The 21,959-nt window shown below is 38.8% G+C and overlaps 1 protein-coding gene across 3 annotated transcripts in view; it reads right to left on the reverse strand.

Annotated features, from left to right (window-relative positions):
* The window catches only part of RALBP1 (ralA binding protein 1), a 48,331-nt gene that overhangs the window by 14,105 nt on the left and 12,267 nt on the right, over positions 1–21,959 (reverse strand). For all 3 annotated transcript variants that reach the window (XM_019418472.2, XM_019418471.2, XM_019418470.2), the window contains exons 2-4: positions 6,718–7,016; positions 4,303–4,761; positions 244–593 (exon numbers count right to left, since the gene is read on the reverse strand). In XM_019418472.2, the coding sequence (XP_019274017.1) occupies positions 244–593; positions 4,303–4,761; positions 6,718–6,961 (1,053 nt within the window). In that variant the 5' untranslated portion in view covers positions 6,962–7,016. The remainder of the gene's footprint in view (positions 1–243; positions 594–4,302; positions 4,762–6,717; positions 7,017–21,959) is intronic.

The raw sequence follows: 21,959 nt of genomic DNA on the forward strand, positions 1-21,959 counted from the left end.
CCTCCTCTACTCATGAGGGATCACTGTCATCAGGAACTGGTTTGGAGAACCACACCAAAGACCGTACAACACTCAAATTGCACAGCTACATGCTAGTCATGACACTGTCCGTGTTCCGAGAGAACAAGACCAATACTCTAGTATCTACTTTTGCTGGTTAACTGCTTGGTGTGCGATTTAGCAATAGAAAATGACTCCCCAGGGTCAGCATCAGAGGGCACGTGTGCAGGGAAGGCCATGTACCTGAACAGTTGGGCTGAGCACTATAGAAATGTTCTGTATATTCATTTTTGTTTCCAGTTCCTTCGCGATAACATGGTCCATGTGCACGACCAGCCAAGAAATCAGAAGATGGTTACATTCTGGCAGCTCTTTGAGCAAGCGCTGGAATTCCTGCACCTTCTCGCTCTCCGTGCTCCGCCCACAAGCCTCTTCAAAGCGAGGCATCAGCTCTTTGGTAAGCAGATTCTCGGGAAGGTCTCGCAAATACTGCTTCAACAAACTGGCCACGGTGTTAGGCTCGTATTCTTCCAAATTTGGAGACTCCTCTCTGTCATAGGCTGCTTTCAGCTCGTCCACCTTTGATTTAATTCCTAAAAACATCCAAATTCCAAAGGGAAAGAGGGTATCAAGAAAATAATCAAACACACAACTTTTTTCACCATGACACCCACTGCTGTGGGAAGAGATTTGAGGAGAGCCAAACCTCTAGTTATGAAGCAATGACCTGCTCGAGGTTCGTACAATTCCTCCGTAAGGATGATAACATAAAAGACTACACTGTGAGGGTGAATTCAACCAAAAGCTAAATGATACCAGGAAAACTCAATATTCAGAACAAAAGTCAGAGCAATCAGGGAATGTTTTAAGTTTTAAAACATGCCAAGTGATTCAAGGGACATTTTTTTTTTTTTTTTTTTTAATTTAAAGCTAGGTGGGTAAAAATTCAGGCAAAAATTCAACTACAATCCAAGCATAAGTCTTGCTCCCCAAAAAAGGGCCAATGGCCTTTTCTAACAAGTCACAAGACTGACAACATACAGCACAACTCGGTATTTATAAGCATGTTCCAACAAGTTGTAGGTCATTACTTTTGATAAGCAAACGTTGTATCATAAATACAAAAGGTGGGTTTGCTATCTAAACACACTCTGTGAAAAAAAAGTGTCCATTAAATAATCCCCAACTAATTTCTATTTTTAAATTTGAATTTTTGTATATTTTCTTAATCTGGAACACAGCTGGAACCACCACAAAAAAAAGCAAAACTTGGGTTTCTCAAATCCAATTGTTTTGTTTTTCTTACTGCACAGAAACACTGACACACAAAATGGCTGTTTTTCAAACATTTTATAAGTTTTGAAGCCCTCGGTCCAATCTGAATTTAAGTGATATGGATTCAGTGCCAGCAAATGCTCATAAAAGCACAAGGAAGCTTTCTGTTGTGTTTAACACTTGAAATTCTAGGCCAATTACCTGAAACAAGATTAAGGCTGAGAGACTGTAATGGTCCAGGTGCAAATGCTTAAGTGTCATCTAACCTGAAGAGCATTTTATAATCAATAGTGCTTATTACATCTGGGCTTCTTATCTTATGTGAAAACCTTCCAAAGGCATTACAAAAAATGTGTCACTTATCCAGTGCTGACAAAATAAAATCAATAACTCTAAATATGAAAGTAACAAAATAAAGCTTATTTCTGTATAATCTTCATTTTGACATAAAAGTTAGAAAATAATCCCCATTTTCTTACTTTTATGACATGACTAAAACATGGTAAGTGATAACTTTAATTGAATCTCTTAGCAAAGACCTCTTCTCTCTCTCACATGTATTTATATGCATCTAATTTTTCTCTCCAATAGTGCCTACCCAGAAAACTGCACAAGTAAACAATTAGAATGTCTTTGGTTTGTTGTTACTCTGAAGTTATCAAAATTGTTTTCTTTTTAAAGACTGGATGCTTAAAAAAACATCTCAGGTAGAGAGAGAGCATACACAAAATGATATGTATGTTTTAAAACTGGAACTTATAGGGGCACATGGGTGGCTCAGTCGGTTAAGTGTCCAACTTTTGTTTTATGCTCAGGTCATAATCTCATGGCTCGACAGTTCGAGCCCTGCATCAGGCTCCGCAGTGACAATTAGAGCCTGCTTGGGATTCTCTCTCTCTGCCCCTTCCCCACTCACACACATGTGCATGCACATGCACACTCTCTCTCAAAATAGATAAACTTAAAAAAACAAAATAAAAAATAAAACTAGCACTTATAATAGGAATAAGAACCAAAAACTCTCCAGCAGAAAACAGTCTTATGAGCATTCAAAGAAAGAAAAAAAAGTCACAGCCATTAACTCTAATCCACGGTATCCTGAATATAGCACACTGTCAGAGCTTAAAAAATGATAAAAAATTGATCAAAGCAGGAGCTCAGCCTCCAGGAATCAATGATCAGGGGAAGAGCTCCCTTTGAGTGCTCTGACACACAAACAGAGTTCTGCAACTCCAACTCCAAAAGAATGCAAACATCAAAAATAGGTCAAAGACAAAAGAATCCTTTGAACAAAGCTGTAGAAACTCTTCAGAGAAACTTTCACCTAAAACAAAATTCCTTCCTATCAGACTCAAGTGAGAGAAGCAGCTATGTTGGTATTATTTAAATCTTTAAAAATCGATTCATCATTAGTTTTAAAAGTCAAATTTTCAAGTTCATTTAAATGTGTTTATTTTCATGTTACTAAAGAATTATAAATTCAAATGCAATGCCCTATCTGTGGATTATATTTTCTATAAAATGGTAGCATGTTAGCCAAAATATTCTTAACAATGATACGCTAAGGGGTACTATGTTAAGGGTTCCCCAATTATCAGAGATGCCTGTCCTTTCCCCAAAAGCCAAATATATCAAATCTGCCCTCTAAAAATTGATTGTGTGAACCAAATCAATGGAAAAACTAAGTGTAATGTCTCTATATTCTAAATGTGTATGATTTGACTCACCATGAAAATGTGTGACCAACAACAAGTTTTATAAAATAGATCTCCAGAGGCAGCTGGGTGGCTCAATCAGTTATGTGTCCAACTCTTGATCTCGGCTCTGGTCATGATCCCACGGTCGTGAGATGGAACCCCCACATCGGGCTCTGCATTGACAGTGCAAAGCCTGCTTGGGATTCCCTCTCTAACTCTCTGTGCCCTTCCCCCACTTACATGCACACTGTCTTTCTCTCTCGAAATAAATGTGTTAAAAAAATAATAATAATAGGGGCTCAGTCAGTTAAGCGTCCGACTTTGGCTCAGGTCACAACCTCACAGTTCGTGGGTTCGAGCCCCGCGTCAGGCTCTGTGCTGACAGCTCAGAGCCTGGAGCCTGCTTCAGATTCTGTGTCTCGCTCTCTCTCTGCCCCTCCCCTGTTCATGCTCTGTCTCTCTCTGTCTCAAGAATAAATAAAACATTAAAAAAATAATAATAATTAAAAAAAATAATAATAAATAAATAGATTTCCAGTATCAAGAACTAAATCATGGGAAAGTAATGATTTAGAACACAGATGTTGCCACAGGTCAGGACTTCCATCCTGTACAGTACAAAAGAAAGAAATAAAATCTTTTTTCTTTAAGTAGCATACATTTAGCTGGATTTTAGACATCCAATATGAATTACATTCTTGCCAAATAAGAAATCTGAACTTTCACATGTATGGAAAACATAAACAGAAAATCAATTTCACTAATATATGTAATAGCTGCACATGGCTGACAAAAACATTGACATTTGGGGCCTAAACACTTAGCAAGTAACATTTCACGTTCTTTCAGCCGAACTCAGGAAATACATTCTATGATTAGGTCAATAAAAGTGTCTCCTGGCCAAGAAGCGTCCCTTAACCAAGATAGCTTTCCTTGTCCTACTGATCTCCCTCACAACACTGAGCCCTGCTCAGAGGGAAGGAGGTGAGAAGAATAAAGCATAGTCTGAGGGCACCCAAGTGAAGGGACATGACTCATATACTTTGTTTAGACTCATCCGGGCTCCTGAAAACTGTGAACAACTCGTGTTTCAAGGCTCCTGATAGAAGAGAATATCACAAAAAAAGCAAACTGCTAAAACACACACACATACACACACACACACACACACAGTGTGGGGGATTTCTGTGCAACTGGAAGGACTGAGGAAATGAGTAAGACTTATTAGGAACCATGCCACAATTTTCCTCACAAGTTCTTCTTTTCCCTTCCCTTGAAAAATGGAAGTGAATTTTTAAAAACCCCTAAGAGAAGCGCGTGTGCCCAATACCTGAAACTCTGTAGATGCCTTCACACTTCATGCCATACTTCTCTACATAATCTACACATTCACGGAAAACCGCCGGCAGCCGAATGCCGTCGTACATCATGGTCCTCTCTACTGCATCGGCCAAAGGAACTCCAAAAATGGGTTTGAGATTCGGAACGTCAACCTGAGGCACCTCTGGTTCCTGAATTGGCTTCTTCTTTTTCTTCTTTTCCTTCCACTGTTTAACAACATCAGCTGCTGTCAAGTCTTTTGACTTCTTCTCTTTATGTTTCTCTTCTTTGTGCTTTTCTTCTTTATGTTTTTCCTCTTTGGGTTTCTCTTTTATTTTAAAATCCTTCTCTTTCTTTTTAGAAAAGCTGGGCTTCTTGAAAACATGGATTCCCTTGGACCTCTTCATTTTGGAAGGACTTTCAGCCTCATCTCCAGAGCTATCTTCCTGAAAGGCAGCATAGCCTTCAGCTGCCAAAGAAATGCAGGGAATATAAGTCATACACCTGTTTCATGTCAAACCGTCCATGAACTTTTCGAAAACAGGACCAAAAACAGTGCCACCTGGGACTGGCTACCTTGCTTTTCACTTCATGGCCAATCCCTCCTGGGTGCTGCCAGTCATGAAAGGGGTTTCTTCTCAGCTAACATGAGATGCTGCACTGACATCTCCTGACCACAAGAGGGCGAATGCGGCGTGCCAGGCACCTTTGTAACCGGGTTCATGTGTGTGCCCGTGGAATTTTGGCAAACCAAACCAAATATTGTAAACACACAACAAAGGATCTGCAGAGAGGGCTAATGCAAGGAGTCCTTCTATAATATATGATGAAAAATGATGAAAAATCATCATCTGAATAATGGCCTCTTATTTAGATTTTTTTTTCATATATCTGGTCCCTGTTATTAAAGCAATCTGACACCACGACACAAATGGCCCTGCCGTTCAGATGCTCCAGCCGTTCCCCTGTCACACTTTGCCCTCCTGTCACTAGCTGTGAAGTTCTTTCTGGAGACCAGCAGAGGCTGAAGTCTCAACTGGGTGGAGGGCAGAACCAGGAAAGTTCCCTAATCTCTGGATGGTGGCCGAATGCATCAGCCCACTTCTCTGCATCTTGAGCCCTGGTTTTCACACACTGACACTTGTTTTATATCCTATCGGTTATCCTACTTTGGTTTGGTTGTTATTTTAAAATATGATTTTCCTGTTCTTTTCTTTAGCCAGCTACCTTAATAAGCCATTTCATAACGAAGATTAAATTTAAAAATTTCACAAATTACCCTCTACTTAAAATACCACAAACGCCACAGCAACCAGAAGAGCAGAAATCTTAAGGGCGAGAATACCACGATACAGAGCAGCTGCAGCTCTCAGACGCTGCTGGTGTGAGTGCAATCTGGTACGACCACTCTGAAAAATCGTTTTGCAGGATCTACTAATGCTAAAATAAGCATGGCCTTTTAAGAGAGCAATCCCACAACAGAAATGTATAACCACGTACAACGACATTCACAGAAGCACTATTCACAAGTCAAAAACTGAAAACAACCCAAATGACCAATAACAGAATAGATACATTCTAGCATATTAATGCAATGAAACAAAATCCAGTAATAAAAACGACAAATTACTGCCACGTGGAATAACACGGATGAATCTAACAAATACAACTTTGGGCAAAAGAAACTAGACACAAAAGGAAATATGCTTTCATTTACATAAATTCAAAATCAGGCAGTTTCAAGCTATACTGAAAGAAGCTTACCTTTGGGAAGTGTGGGGGATTCCCTCTGCAGGGGTAATGGGAGGGAATTTCTAAGCGTGCTGATAATGCTCTATTTCCAGATGCTTGTAATTACAAGGACGCATGTCCATTTTGTGACAGCTCATTCAAGTGGCACACAATTTGTGCATTCTATCTCAATGCTATGCTTCAAAACCAAATTGACTTAAGTATAACATGAAACTCAAAATAAATCACCTCATTTGCTTTTAACATACTAAAGAGCTATGCTTAAACAATTTGGCTTTCCTACAGAATAGGACCTATAGAGAGAATGCATTGTGGCATCTGCTTAAGACAAACAAATAACTACCTTTTTCACAGTTCCAGTAAAGTTGTACCCCAACTGGCCTACACAACCCAGCCAAGAAAGTAATATTCTGTAAGGGTAAAATTTCAATATCTACTTTTTATACATTATTTAAAATGACCCATTTACGAAACCTTTACCACTTCTGGAAATTCAGTAATTTTGTTCGCAAGACTAAGACCCTAAGATACAACTCTAGTATACAAAAATTGAGACCCAGAAAAGTAAAGAACAGAAAATGCCAAACAAGAATCTTTGCAGACAGCAGGCACAGTGATTAGAGTAAAAGTTTACCCAAAATATACCAAAAGCGTAGAGAAAAATGGCACTTACTCCTTTTTTCTTTTTTCTTAAATTTTCCTTTTTTCTTCCCATGGTCTTTCTCATCATCAGACACTATGTCAGGAGGCTCATGAAGGCTGTCATGGGGAGGCGAGGGCTCGCCAGTGCGGTACAATCCGGGAAACTTGGTAGGGCTGATCTCCTCAGAGCTGGGGGTTCGGGTAAGACCACTGCCATGCTCCACCCTGCGGTGCTCACTAGGGCTGCTGGTGGGGGGCAGGAAGCACTCAGTCATTCTGCCTCCCTGACGAGACAGTGAGGAGGGTTTCTCTGTTACCTATCCATTACACCTGCACAGAGGGAGAAAAGATCATCAACACCAACCAGAACACAAAAGCACCGCACAAAACACGGCGATTAACCTTGCATTTACAAATCAAAAATATTTTTCTTTACAACCCTTTTGAAAATACTCGTTCATTTTAACATCTCAAGTTACATTCCATTCATCACACATTTCAGTTCTCAAAGAGGCAGAAAGCACTGGCACCTTTAAGTATTAGAAAAATGAACCAAATGAAAATGGGAGTTCTCAAAGTCGAATACAGAGTTCCTCTTAAAAAGAAGGGGTTTCATTTTGACTGTTTTATCCAACATGCAATCTATTTTTCTTTAAGTCATGAAAAAACAACCATGAATAATAAATTACACAGACAGCTTAATACAACTACACATGAATAGTTCAGAATGAGAATTAAAATTTACAATATTTATAGCGATGTATTTGATGATTCACACAATTATAGATCATTCATTATAGTTCTACAGTGCATGATATTAGGTAGTTCATGTGTTGATAATAACTTATTTTGTATTGCAGTTATGTTAAAAGAAACAAGGGAACCCTTATTTGTTCAATCCGAAAAGACACTAAATAGATTCACTAGAATGGACACTATACAGGACAAATGCAATAAGAGTTCAAGATTTGGTCACTTTTTCTTCCTCTTTAGACAGAGGTAACACAGTCTATGTACATTATTCAAAAGTTACTTGGATTATTAGTTCTTATTCCACTTTAATATCTTTATGATACTTCTTTGGAAAACTATTAGAATCACTTGTTTCTCTTTGCATTCACTTTTAAGGTTATTTTGCAATTTAATAAATCCAAGAGCCCTAAATGACAAGACTAATAAATCTGACCATGAACACACTCAAAAGAAATGTAAAAAAAAAAAAAAAAAATTCTGCAGGGCGCCTGGGTGACTCAGTTGGTTAAGCATCTGACTCTTGGTTTCAGTTCAGGTCATGATCTCACGGTTTGTGGGTTCAAGGCCTTCATTGGGCTCTGTGCTGACAGCGTGTGATTCTCTCTCTCCCTCTTTTTCTGTCCCTCCCCTGCAAGCTCTCTCTCAAAATAAATAAACTGTAAAAAAAAAAAAAAAAAAAAAAAAAAAAATTTGCAATAGCTAAGTTCTTTAAAGAGCTAAGAGCTCTTACAAATCAGTAAAAATATGAACAAATCAAGACACCTACACAAAGGACATGATATAATTCACAGAAAAATGACTAATATCCATGCAAAAAGAATGTTCAGGTACAGTTCTAATTTTTAAAGTATAAACTAAAACAATAAGTTACTTTTCTAATATCAGACTGGCAAAGAACAAAAAAGTGTATAATACCCAATGTTGATAAAGATATAAGCAAAGAAGGACTCGTGAGACTCTCTACTAATGACAGAAGTATAAATTAGCACAATCTTTTCTGAAAAGCAATTTGGCAATATCAAAATATAAAATGTACTCTCTGATCCAGGCATTCCTCTTTCAGGAATTTATCCTTCACATACATTTTTGTAAGAAATCAAAGATGTGCACATGAAAATATTCATTTTAGCACTGTAAAAGCAAAAACACGATCATCTACGTAGGCTATCAATAGATCAATTCAATTATGATTTATCCACATAATGGAATATAAATTAACACACAGTTTCTGAAAGCATGTAAGAAATAGTTAACTATTGGGGCGCCTGCGTGGCTCAGTCGGTTAAGCATCCAACTTTGGTTCAGGTCATCTCACGGTTCGTGGGTTTGAGCCCCGTGTCGGGCTCTGTGCTGACAGCTCAGAGCCTGGAGTGTGCTTCAGATTCTGTGTCTCTGTCTCTCTCTGCCCCTCCCCTGCTCACACTCTGTCTCTCTCTCTCTCTCTCAAAATAAATAAACATTAAGAAAAGAAAAAGTTAACAATTATTAACTCTTGGAAGTGGTAAAATGGGAGAAAGATTTTTATTCCTTCTATGTAGTTTGAAACTTACCATGTGCTTTTATTACTATTATTGTAAAAAATTGAAAAAAATGAACAGAGTATGTTTTTAATTTCATAAAAATCATGCAGCATTTAAAATCAAGCTTTCAGTACTATTTAATAATGTGGGGAAAAACAACTTTATTTACAGCACAATATCAATATTTAAGTACATAAACATTTATGCAAAACAAATCATAAGAACGAGAACGTTAACAATTTTCTCTGAATTGAAAGATCATAAGTGACGTAAGTTTTCTTCCTACCCTTCTACATTTCATAAATTTTGTACCCACTATGCATTATTGCATAAAAAGAGGAGAGAGTTCCATTAGAGGATCTGTAAGCATCACTCTAATTCTTCTGTTTTTCTTTTGGCTATTGTTTTTTAAAAGTACATTCTATTCTCTCTTCAATCGAAGGCATCGTAAGTTTTGACACTCACAGGATTTAGGTGGAGCTGGGGCCCAACAGCATAACAGTTACACGTTACCGGTGAGCAAACTGAGCTCCAAAGACGGAGGAGCCAGAAGACAGCCCCCGAGAACACAGCCGTACAGCACAGAAATAAAACCCCTTACAGGCATCCATCCCACCCACACTCCACCACTCGGTCTCGTGCTCCCCTGGCTTTGCCAAGGCTGTCTTCACTCCCGGGAGTCCAGCCCTCCTTCCAGCACTTTTGCATGGCCAACTGCTACCCCTCCTTCGACATGGCGCCTGAAAATGGGCATGAGGAATCTTTTTGAAGTGACAGAAACAGCCTAGATTTGGATTGTGGTGATGCTTACACACACTGGTTAATTTGCTAAAAAATCACTGAATTATACACTTAGAGTAGATGGATCTGATGTGTATGTAAATCACACCTAAATAAAGCTGTTTAAAAAAAAAAAAAAGGTCAATTACCAGCAACTCTTTCTCCAGGAATCCTCCCTCATCACTCCTTTTCTGTGCCCCCCAAATCTCTGGAACACACCTCCAACACCTCCAGCACTGCATGCACCGTGCTGTGTTTTCACTGCCTGCACACCCACTTGTCCTGTCCAGCAAATGTGTGAGCTCCAGCATTTAACACAACACAGAGCATTATGGGAAGTACTCAAACATTTACTTAATGAACTACTTAGTTTTTTCCATGTTCTCAACATATTGTGTCTGCTGATGAGACGAAGACTAGAAGGAATGAACCTGACCTTTAGCCGTACATTTTAGTTAAGGAAACAAAGCAATGGAGCCCGAATTTTATTTGAGCTCCTGTGGTTTCAGCCATGTTCATATACATTAACTAACCTTAGTACATAGTGTTAGAAAAGAAGTACTTTTTCGTGTTCACAAACAGGGGAACCAAGGCTCAGAGGGCCGCAGTAACTTACATTAGTCACACAGCAAGGAAGAAGTAAAACTGGGATCTTCTTTCCACTACGCTGCCCTTTGCATGTAACACCCAGAAGAGAGGACATCCATGCCAGAACAGCACAGTTAAAGGCACAAGCAGGAAACACGGGGCTTATTTGCAGGATGGCTGCAAGCCTGGTCTGACGGGAGCAGTTCCTGGGAAGGAGGATAGGGAAGGCTCGGAAGGACAAGATGGACTCTGAACTGAAAACCAACCAAATGCCAACCTGAGAACTTCAGCCTTGATGTGGGAGCTGACTCATCACCAGTTCCAAAGCCGGTAGTGACAAAACTGACACTGAAAGGAGTCAGAGCAGGAACGTGCACAATCAAATGCCACACAGGCATGTGGTCGTTCTCTCCCGTGTTCCTGCGGCGTTTTGTAACTTACGCCTATACGCACACTCACACACATTTTCCCAGCTCCTTACTATCATTACTTAGTTTCCATACTAGACTGATGAAGAAGACACGTTTGTCCATAAAGTGCTTAATAGATTATCTTGCAAAAACTACTTTAGAGAAATATTTGTTGACTTGCTTCCCTATAGTTGGGAATGAGTGAAAGGAAGGGCAGCAAGTAGCAGCATATGAACAGGTGAAGGCCTGAAAACAGGATGATTTAAAGGCAACAACAACTGGTGTTTCCATTAGGGCACACTGTTTTGAGAACTGGGGAGCCGCAGCAAGCCTAAACTTCACCAAATCAAAGGGCAGAACAGGCCTCAAATGGTCCAATTTGTTTAAGTATAAATAGCCAAAGATAAGAAAACAAAAATTAGAAATTCCTACTTCTAAATTTGAAAACATTTGAAGAAAGAATACCTATCACTATTCCTCCTGGTAAGCACAACTAGAAATCCTGGATAATAGAGTTAAAAATAAACAAAAAACAGACAAAAGACAAAAGGCAGAGAAGAAGGCCGGTGGGTTAGCGACTTCAGGATTCTAACAACAACAGAGCTGTGAGTTCCCTGCATTTTCTTTTTGCCTCTACATCTCAGATGTGCTTCTCAAGAAGCCCGAAACCCAGAATCCCAGACAGGCACAGATAAAACAACAAAAACCTGCTCTCTCTAGCCAAAGGACCAGGAAAGGGGCTGCCTTGCAAGACGAAAACTTCCAGATAATAATGGTCTACCCTAGGCAAACACCAAAAAACATGAAGTTCTGCCCCTATCTGCACCAGTAAGAGGGAGATTAGATTTGTGCCCTCAGGTGGTGGCCCAGCACCCCTGCTGGAGGTTGTCAAAAAAGGACAAGTAGGGAGCTGGGGCCTTTCACACCTGCCAGCTGGTTAAGAGTGCTCTGCTCCTACAGGAGTGTCTATGGAGACCAGGTGAAGAATCTGGACCTCCACCCCACACCCCCAAACTGTAAGTAACTAAGCTCCCTGCTCCATTGCTGCTGGGTAGTCTCACAGGACACCTAGAGAAGAGTCAGAATTTTTCACCATCACCCAGTGGTAGTGACGCCACCCCACCTGAGTGTCAATGGAGACCACATGGGAAAATAAAAGCAAAAGAGAAAAAAATTAATTCTCCAAAGAAAAGGTTAATTGTACAGAAAGCAAATCACAACACGTAGAATTAAAACCAGTAATTACATCACATGCAATGGACTAAGCATTCCAATAAAAAGGCAGGGATGGGGCGCCTGGGTGCCTCAGTAGGTTAAGTGCTTGACTCTTGATTTTGGCTCAGGTCATCTCACAGTTCATGAGTTTGAGCCCCACATCGAGCTTGGGATTCTCTCTCCCCCTCTCTCTGCCCCTCCCCCATCCACACACACCTCTCTCTCAAAATAAATAAATAAACATTTTTTAAAAAGACAGAGATAATCAGACTGCACAAAAAGCAGATCCAACTGTATGCTTTTTACAAAAGGTCCACTCTAAAAATAATTATTACACACGGGGCGCCTGGGTGGCTCAGTAGGTTTTTCGGCTCAGGTCATGACCTCACGGTTCGTGAGTTCAAGCCCCACACTGGGCTCTGTGCTGACAGCTCAAAACCTGAAGCCTGCTTCAGATTCTGTGTCTCCCTCTCTCTCTGCCCCTCCCTTAGTCGCACTCTCTCTCTCTCAAAAAAAAAAAATAAAACATTAAAAAAAAATTAAAACTGTAAAGGAGGGGAGCCTGGGTGGCTCAGTCAGTTAAGCATCTTTCTCTCAGGTCATGATCTCATCATTTGCGAGTTCAACCCGATTGGGATCTGCACCGACCCTGTGGAGTCTGCTTGGGACTCAATCTCCTTCTCTCTCTGCCCCTTCCCCACTCATGCTTTTTCTCTCTCTCAAAATAAATAAATAAACTTTAAAATAAGATAAAATTGTAAAGGAAAAAATGGGAATGGGATGGCGAAATCTTAGCAGCAAAATCATTAAACAAATTGAAAATATTAATGCACAAACATTAAAATACTAAAGATTATATGTTGCATATAAAATACAGTACAGAACCAGGAGTTGCACTATACTAAAGGTAAAAAGTGTTACCTCTGCAGTATCTGACAAAAAGTACTAAAAGTATAAAGCACTTTTATGACAGTTACCGCAGAGGTAAAGCAAAGAAAAAGTTTCATAAAACTAGACTCAATGGTTTAAAAACATTCACTTTTCCTAAAAAATAAAATAAAAAATAAAATAAAGTAGAATAGAATAGAAAAATAAAATAAAATAAAATAATAAAATGAAATAAAATAAAAATAAAAGGGGCACCTGGGTGACTCAGTTGGTTGAGTGTCTAACTCTTGATTTTAGCTCAAGTCACGATCCCAGGTCATGGGATCAAGCCTCATAGGGCTCTGCGCTCAGCATGGTGCCTGCTTGGGATTTTCTCTCCCTCCCTCCCTCTCTCTCTCTTTTTCTCTCTCTCCCCACCCCATTCCTCTACCCTGCTCTCTCCAAAATTTAAAAAATAATAATAAATAAAAATAAAAACATATACCTTTTCTCCAAAGAACTAAGAGAATAAAATTATTCTTTTTTTTAACATTCATTTATTTTTGAAGGTGAGAGAGACAGAGTATGAGTGGGGGAGGGGCAGAGAGAGAGGGAGACACAGAATCCAGAAGCAGGCTCCAGGCCCGGAGCTGTCAGCATACAGCCTGATACGAAGCTCGAACTCACGAGCCATGATATCATGACCTAAGCCAAGTCAGATACTTAACCGACTGAACCACCTAGGTGCCCCGATATACATTATTCTTAAAACAGTCTTTTCTGCTCTGGTACCTGTATTAATCAGCTCATGTAATAAGAATCATCCATGCAGAAGGACAAAGTAATATAAGTAGGGAAGAAAGAAAGATTACTAAATTAAAGTCTCCCAAAATGAGCTTCTGAGAAGAACTCTAATGTTTAATTATACTTGATAATATCTACACAGAAAAAGACCTATGCCAGAAAACCAATAACTTGCTTAACTAGTTTATAAGTCAAACAAATTCAGCATTTTACAAACGTTCTTTATTAATAAATACCAGGCTAAAACTCAGTAGAAGCAGGTCTTCCTTGTTTTTATAGTTTTAAAAAATAAGCTGTAAACTAAGAGTCTCCAATCTAAATCTCCACAAGAAAATCCAAATACGGGCTCATTAATACATTACCTACTGAACCTCTAACTAGCATTAACCTACTATTTGGGAATGCCAAATTTTGTAAATAGTATCTGGACACACAACACATTCTTGTTCTTCAAATGATGTGGAAAGAAACTTTCTCAGAATTAAAGTTCAGATCACAAGAGACCACTAAGCACCCCACATAATAACTGAAGAGACCCGCACTGAAGCACATTACGAAGTTTCAGAGCGTAAGGGGACAGAATGAGATTACTAAGAGATTCCTCCAGGAAAAATGCTTACAAAGATCAGGACCAATATGTCAACAGGAACACTGGAAATTTAAAGACAATGAAGAAATATCTTCAAAACTCTAAAAGAAAATTAGTTCCAACAACCATTCAAGTGTACAGGTCGAACATAGACATTTTTAGACACACAGCATCAAGGAATGTACTTCCCATACACTTTCTCTTGAGTTCCAAAGACCTGAGTGCAACCCTGGAAAGCAGCAAAGGAAGCCCCAGGAAAAGCAGGCCTGTGACCAACTACTGACACAGTCCACAGTGACACAGGAGGAAGAGTTCCCAAGGACAGTGGGATGTACAGACCTCTGACCATGTGCAAAAGAACAGTGAAATCTGGTGAAGAACTGCTGGGGCTTTTGGAATAAATTGGTCATAAGAACAGAATAGAAAAACAAATAAAAACAGAAGGTAACCAACCATTAACTATAAGGAAAAGAAAAAGGCAGATGAGAAAATGAAATTGTAGTCTATCGCCTAGCTCAGCATTACACATTTGTCCAGTCATCACAATGAAAACAATGAACACGGACTCAATCAAGCTCTGTGACAGGCAGGATTGCATCAGAGGGCTTAAGGGAGGGAATTCTGGAAAAGGTATGAGACCTAAATCCTCATCTACCACAACACCCAGTTATTTGACAACACCTACAACTGGTATCTTAAAAAAACAGCAGTGTAAATATATTATTTAGAAATAAGGAAATAACAAAAGAAATAAGACTGAGGGGGGTGCAAGAATGCGGCAGGGAATAGCGTTTTCCATTGTAAGTCGTTCAGTACTATGTTGGGGGGGTCCCCAAGATCATCCCGTGACCCACATAACTCCACATATAGTCATACCCAAGGCTGAGATTTATTACTATGAAAGGTTGGCAAAAACAGCAGAAGAAAAGGCACATGGAGAGAAGTCCAGAGGAAACCAGGCTCAAGCTTCCAAGAGCCCTCCTGCAGTGGGGCTCACAGAGACAGGCTGAATTCTTTCAACAGTAACGTGTGAAGTGCTGTCTGCCAGACAGCTCCTTAGACTGAGCACAAGGTCTTTGTGGAGCCTAGCACGTACAGGACTCCAGACTCCCAAAAAGAAAGCAGGTTATTCAGCAGAAACCGCACTGTTTTTACCAACAGTTGAGACACAGTAAGCCACTCTTCTCATCTAGGAAAAGTTGAATGTACTGTGCAAAACATAACATCAAGTTTTCCTGTGTCAGCCGGGACTGACTTTGCAGGCAGGCCTTTCGATGGACGGCAGTCTCAGCCAGCGGTAGTCACTCTACACGAGCACTACTGGATACCTTAAACTATCTTCAGAATTATTCTGATACAATTTTAAAACTTAAAAAAATCATGTCTCACACACACAAAGAAGGATGCTGGCAATCTCATTTTAAAACCAAATAAAAGAGAAAAAGGGATTTCTCTTAAAATATGAATGTTACCGTCCAAGAAAAAAAATGTTTTAAGTTTATAAACAAAATGGGACCTATATAATCCTTCAGATGAAGCAGATAGGGTTTAGAGGGGTTCAAAACATCAGCAGTGAGATTATCCCCATGATAGTATGCTTGAGGTTTATGACCTATGCCCAGTAAATGCACACGAGTATTCACATTTACAAGCTTGACGACAATTTCTCATGCACATCCCCACAGATCAATTGCCCTTGTTACATAATTAGTCCTTTCAAATCTACTAACAACTATTTAGGGCTGTACCTTAATAGAGATTTTACTCTTTATGTGAAGTTATTGTTTCTTTTCTATACCCTTCTTATATATTCTAAGACTTCACCTTTAGTTTCTCCCCTACCCCCAGGTGTCTATCCAAACAAACATTTAATTAGAGTCCCACATGCCACTCACAGAAATTCACTGAATGACACAGTGATTTCATGTTTTCTACTCAGCTTTCTAACATTATCAGTGTCACTGATTAAAATAATATGCCTACGGGTGCCTGGGTGGCTCAGTGGGTTAAGTGTTGCCTGACTCTTGATTTCAGCTCAGGTCATGATCTCATGTGAGTTTGAGCCCCACACAGGGCTCCATGCTGACAGTTCAGAGCCTGCTTGTAAATCTCTCTCCCCTTCTCTCTCTGTCCCTCTCTCTCTCTCAAAATAAATAAACTAAAAAAAAAAAAAAAAAAAAAAAAAGAAGAAAGGAACAATATGCCCAAGATATTCATGTAAAAGAAAATTTAAAAATTTTAAATTCTGAAGTTCATTATAATGAAAATGAATGCATTTTCAATGCCGACAACTACTATACAATTAATGACAAGAAAACAGAAAAACTAACAAGTTAGTTCAGGAAATTAACATAATGCAATCTGTAAAATCAACCTCCAGATGAGAATGAAATCTGAAGAGCATAAGAAATAGACTCATAAATACAGAAAACAAAACTAATGGTTGCCAGAAGGGAGAGGGGAAGGCAGTTAAGCAAAATGGGTAAAGGGTAGTGGGAGGTACAGGCTTGCAGTTATGGAGTGAATAAATCACAGGGATGAAAGATACAGCATGGGGAATATAGTCAATGGTATTGTAATAGGGTTGTGTAGTGACAGATGGTAGCTAGGCTTGTGATGAACAATGCATAATGTATAGACTTGTGGAATCATTACCTTGTACACCTGAAAGTAACGTAACAATGTGTGTCAACTATGCTTCAAGGTAAAAAATAATATAAAAGAGCATAGCTTATGTCCTTTATTTAAAGTGAAAGTTCAGACTCTAAGGATTCGAATGTCAAGTGTTGGAAAATGAGCAGCCAAAACATACAGAAAATAATTCCACCTTCTGTCTACAAGGTAGGCTGGAAAGGACACAGTTCAGTCCTATGTGCAGCTGCCCAAATCAAAAAGTAGAGATGTATATTAAGTATCAGGGGGAAACCCACAGTGGACTCTTGCCTTTAAACAAAATCAAAGTGGTATCACTAGCAGTCATTCTACACACAGGACAAAAAAAGTTTTCTTATTAAAAAAAATCATAATACATATCATTTGGTACTTATCAGTGAAACAGAACATTTTTAGAGGTATGGTATACCCTTTTGAGGGGTGAGAAGACAGGCCTCCTTCCTGCCACATTTCATAATCAGATAATCTATTCTCAAGGAAATCTTACATGAGAATTTAACTGGAGAGTATAAGGACAAACAAACTTTATTTAACAATAACTTTTAAGACACACACCAAAGGAGGTACCTGGTTGGCTCAATAGGAAGAGCATGCCACTCTTGATCTTGGGGTTATGAGTTCAAGCCCTATGTTGGGTGTAGAGATTACTAACAAACAAACAAACAAACAAACAAACAAACAAACTGAAAATGCACACCACTGGTTGCAACAGAAACTGGGCAGAAATACCTAGTTGATGGTTCCCAAACAGTGCACTGAGGCACCCAGAGCATCATAAACCAAGTCATAAAAGAGCCATGGGGCATCTTCAATTTGAGACAAAGAGCAGTGCTCAACATCTGTCAGACACTGTACAAACTACCAGCTAAAAGAAGTTCAATTTCAACATTAGGTTGAGCTACATTCCTGTCAATGGCATATTTTTGTGAAGTGAGATTTTGGGGATAGTAGCTATAATTTTTTTTTAAGTACCATGTGAAAATCAACATGGGATAAGAAACGACAGTGGTAATGTCCAATCTGATTACAAAGTTATTAATATGTACAGTATCCAGCAGGCACAGGCAAACCATTTAGTTATTTAAGAGTGAAATAAAAATATTATCTTCTCTTTCAATTTATATGTATTTTTTTTCAAATATGAACTAAATTGTCGTGACATAAATACACATTAAGTTGTGTGAACATAACAACATAACATGGAACTATTAGATATTTCCATTAGGCTGACACCAGATCTCAGAGCAGGATATGTACAAGACGAGACTGAAATATCATGTCATTAAAAAAAAATAAAGTTACAAAAGATGCTTGAAATCAAGTCCAAATGACTCAGAAGGCAAGTAGAAGATGATCCCACTGGTCAAAAATTAATAAAATAATTGCAGTCAACTAAAATGTATCAAGTATATTTAAATCCATGAGTTCATAATAGACTCAAAAATAAAATTCACTGGTCACTTTGCAGAATGCTAGAGAACCATCTCATTATTTGCAATAGCTGGCAAATAAAGGGGGAAAAAGGCATTTATCCTGAACTTCCATTACAAAGTGTTGATGCAGCAAATTTATTTTGATCAAAATCTTCCACCTAATAAACAAAGAAATGAAAGACTATCACCACTTAATAAGCGAGTTAAAAATGGGTACTGGTAATGATTATCAATGGCTGCTAATATCTTACACAAAAAAGAAACACCTTAATGTGCTCTCTGATGGACACACACATCAGCCTTGCAAAAATAAGCAAATAAAATCTTAATCTGATTAAGCTTCAAAATCTATAGGGTATGGAATTTAGTTTCTTTAGTTAATATTTTGTAAGAAAAAGAGAGTGGGCAGGGTAAACATAAAAATTAAGAGACTTAAGACCAAGAATGAGAAGACAAGCCACACTGAATGAAAATATTCATAAAAGACTATAATGTAACAAAGGACTGTTATCCAAAATGTACTAAGAACTCTCGAAACTTAACAATAAGAAAACAAATCCATTTAAAAATGGGTAAAAGAGCAGAACAGACACCAAAGAAAATATACAAATGGCAAGTAAACATATGAAAAATGCTCCATATCATTAGGGAACATTTCTAATTAAAATGATGAACCTGATAAAAAAAATCTAGATTTTAAAAAAATGATATATCTATTTTTAAAATTGTTGGGGCACCTGGGTGGCTCAGTCAGTTAAACGTCTGACTTCGGCTCAGGTCATGATTTCACGGTTCATGAGTTTGAACCCCACATCTGGCTCTGTGCTAACAGCTCAGAGCTTGGAGCCTGCTTCAGATTCTGGGAGAGAGGGAGCTCTCTCTCTGGCCCTCCCCCACTCACACTCTGTCTCTCTCAAAAATAAACATTAAAAACATTAAAAAAAAATGTTTTTGTAACTACGTATGGCAAAGGATGTTAACTAGACTTCTTGTGATCATTTTGCAATATATACAAATATGGAATCATAACATTGTACACCTAAAATAAATGTCAGTTATGCCTCAGTTAAAAAAAACAAAACAAGAAAATACTACATACCTATTAGAATAGCCAAAATCCAAAATGCTGACAAAACCAAATGCTGATGAAGATACGGAACTATTATTCAGTGCTGGTGGAAATGCAAAATGGCAAAGTCACTTTGGAAAACAGGTTAGCAGTTTCTTATAAAACTAAACATCCTCATACAACATACAACGCAGCAATCACACTCCTTGGTGTTTTGGTATTTACCCAAATGAGTTGAGAGAACTTATGTACACACAAAAACCTGCACATAAGATGTTCATGGCGGCTTAGAGAATTACATTTATTCATAATTGCCAAAACTTAAAAGCAACCAAGATGCCCTTTCATAAGGGAACGGATAAATAAGCTGTGATATATTCAGACACCAGAATATTATTCAGTGATAAAAATAAATGAGTGGAATCTTAAATGGAGGAAGAATTTTAAGTGCCTGTTACTAAGTGAAAGAAGCCAATCTAAAAAGGTACATACTGGGGCGCATGCGTGGCTGAGTCAGTTAAGCAGAGTTCAAGCCCTGCGATGGGCTCTGTGCTCACAGCACAGAGCTTGCTTGGGATTCCATCTCTCTCTTTCTCTCTCTCAAAATAAATAAATATATAAATATTTTAACATAATAATAAATAAAAACAAAAAAATTTTAAAGGCTACATACTGTACTGACTCCCATTATATGACATTCTGGAAAAGGCAAAACTCTGGAGACTGCTAAAAGATCAATGGTTGCTGTGGCTGTGGAAGGAGGCAGGGAAGGAAGAACAGACAGAGCACAAAGGATTTTTAGTGCAGTGAAAACACTGTGTGATAACACAATGGTAGGTACATGTCACGTATTTGTCCAAACCCACAGAATGTACAACACCAAAGGAACTTTAATGTGGACTGTGGACTCTGGGTGATTATGAAGTGTCACTGTAGGGTCATCAAGCATAACAAATGTACCACTCCGGCAAGGGTTCGTGAAGGGGGTGCTGATAATGGGGTAGGCTATGCATATGTGGGGGCTGGGGGCATATGGGAAATCTCTATCTTCTGCTCAATTTTCCTGTGAACGTAAAACTGCTTTAAAAAAGTCTGTGAATTTAAAAAAAGAAAAAGTAACCTAAGGAAAACCTAAGGAAGCTAAATTTAATGTCATAATATGCTCATTTTCTTAAAACACTAAACTTAAGTTGAAAAACTTGGATGGTATCTGCTGCTTTCCAATTGTGTTACCACACTAGGGGGTTAACAATATAGACTTCAACGAGCCTCTTCTCCAGTTTTACATCCACACTTTTGTTTCCCATGATTTTCCTAAGCGGAACGTCAAAGGTCTTGATTTATTATTTTAACTTCCGAAGAAACTACTTAAAATTGCCAACATCTTAAAATTGCTACAATTTATAAATTTTCCTTACAAAGTCTTCTTTCTAGTATAGGAGAGGGGAGCTTTCTTCCTCATCTTCCCTCTCTTTTTTCTCTTCAGTATTTCTGTATCCAAACTGGGGGCACCTGGGTGGCTCTGAAAGCAATTCCAAATGTTTTACTAGTACTTTTGTTTTTAACAATTTTTGATGCAGAAGCTTCATATCTAAATATTTGTACAACTTTCTAAGGCAATCAGTTTTAAGGACTTCACTCAAAGAAATAGGCCTAGTTGGGGCGCCTGGGTGGCTCGGTCAGTTAAGCGGCCCACTTCGGCTCGGGTCATGATCTCACGGTTTGTGAGTTCCAGCCCCGCGTCGGGCTCTGCGCTAACAGCTCGTTGGAGCCTGGAGCCTGCTTCGGATTCTGTGTCTCCCTCTCTCTACCCCTTCTCCACTCATGCTCTGTCTCTCTCTCTCTCAAAGATGAATAAACATTAAAAAATTAAAAAAAAGAAAATAGGCCTAGTGCCTGATACGCAGCAAGTGCTCAACAAATATTGATTCCCTCACTCCATGTACTACAACTGTTTAGAATGGAAGATATACATGTTTAAAGATATACATGTATCTTTGTATGTGTATAAAATATCTCTGTAAGAACATACAAGAAATTAAGTTGTTCTTCCTTTGGCAGCATCTTTAACGGCTGAGAAAAACACAATCATATTTGTCTCATGCAGACTCCCTTCCCTCTGTAAGGAAACTGGGAAATATCCCGACAGAGAGCTAATTTGGTAAATAGGAAGTATATTGGGCTCTGGAGTCTGATGATCTGGGCTCGAATCTTAACTCTGTCTGGAACACAACTATGGGTTTTGACTAAGTACCATCACCTTTCAGAGACCAAATTTCCTTATCTGTACAAAAGAATACTGACATCTGGCAAGGCATTGGCAAGATTAAGTAGAATGGAATCCCTCAGGGGTGCCTGAGTGGCTTGGTCGGTTAAGCGTCCAACTTCGGCTCAGGTCATGATCTCACAGTCCGTGAGTTCGAGCCCCGCATCAGGCTCTGTGCTGACAGCTCAGAGCCTGGAGCCTGCTTCAGGTTCTGTGTCTCCCTCTCTCTCTCTCTGCCCCTCCCCTGTTCATGCTCTGTCTCTCTCTGTCTCAAAAATAAATAAACGTTAAAAAAAATTAAAAAAA

The sequence above is a fragment of the Panthera pardus genome, unplaced genomic scaffold (assembly GCF_024362965.1).
Source record: "Panthera pardus isolate Hobbes unplaced genomic scaffold, ASM2436296v1 HiC_scaffold_15, whole genome shotgun sequence".
NCBI classification, from domain to species: Eukaryota; Metazoa; Chordata; class Mammalia; order Carnivora; family Felidae; genus Panthera; species Panthera pardus.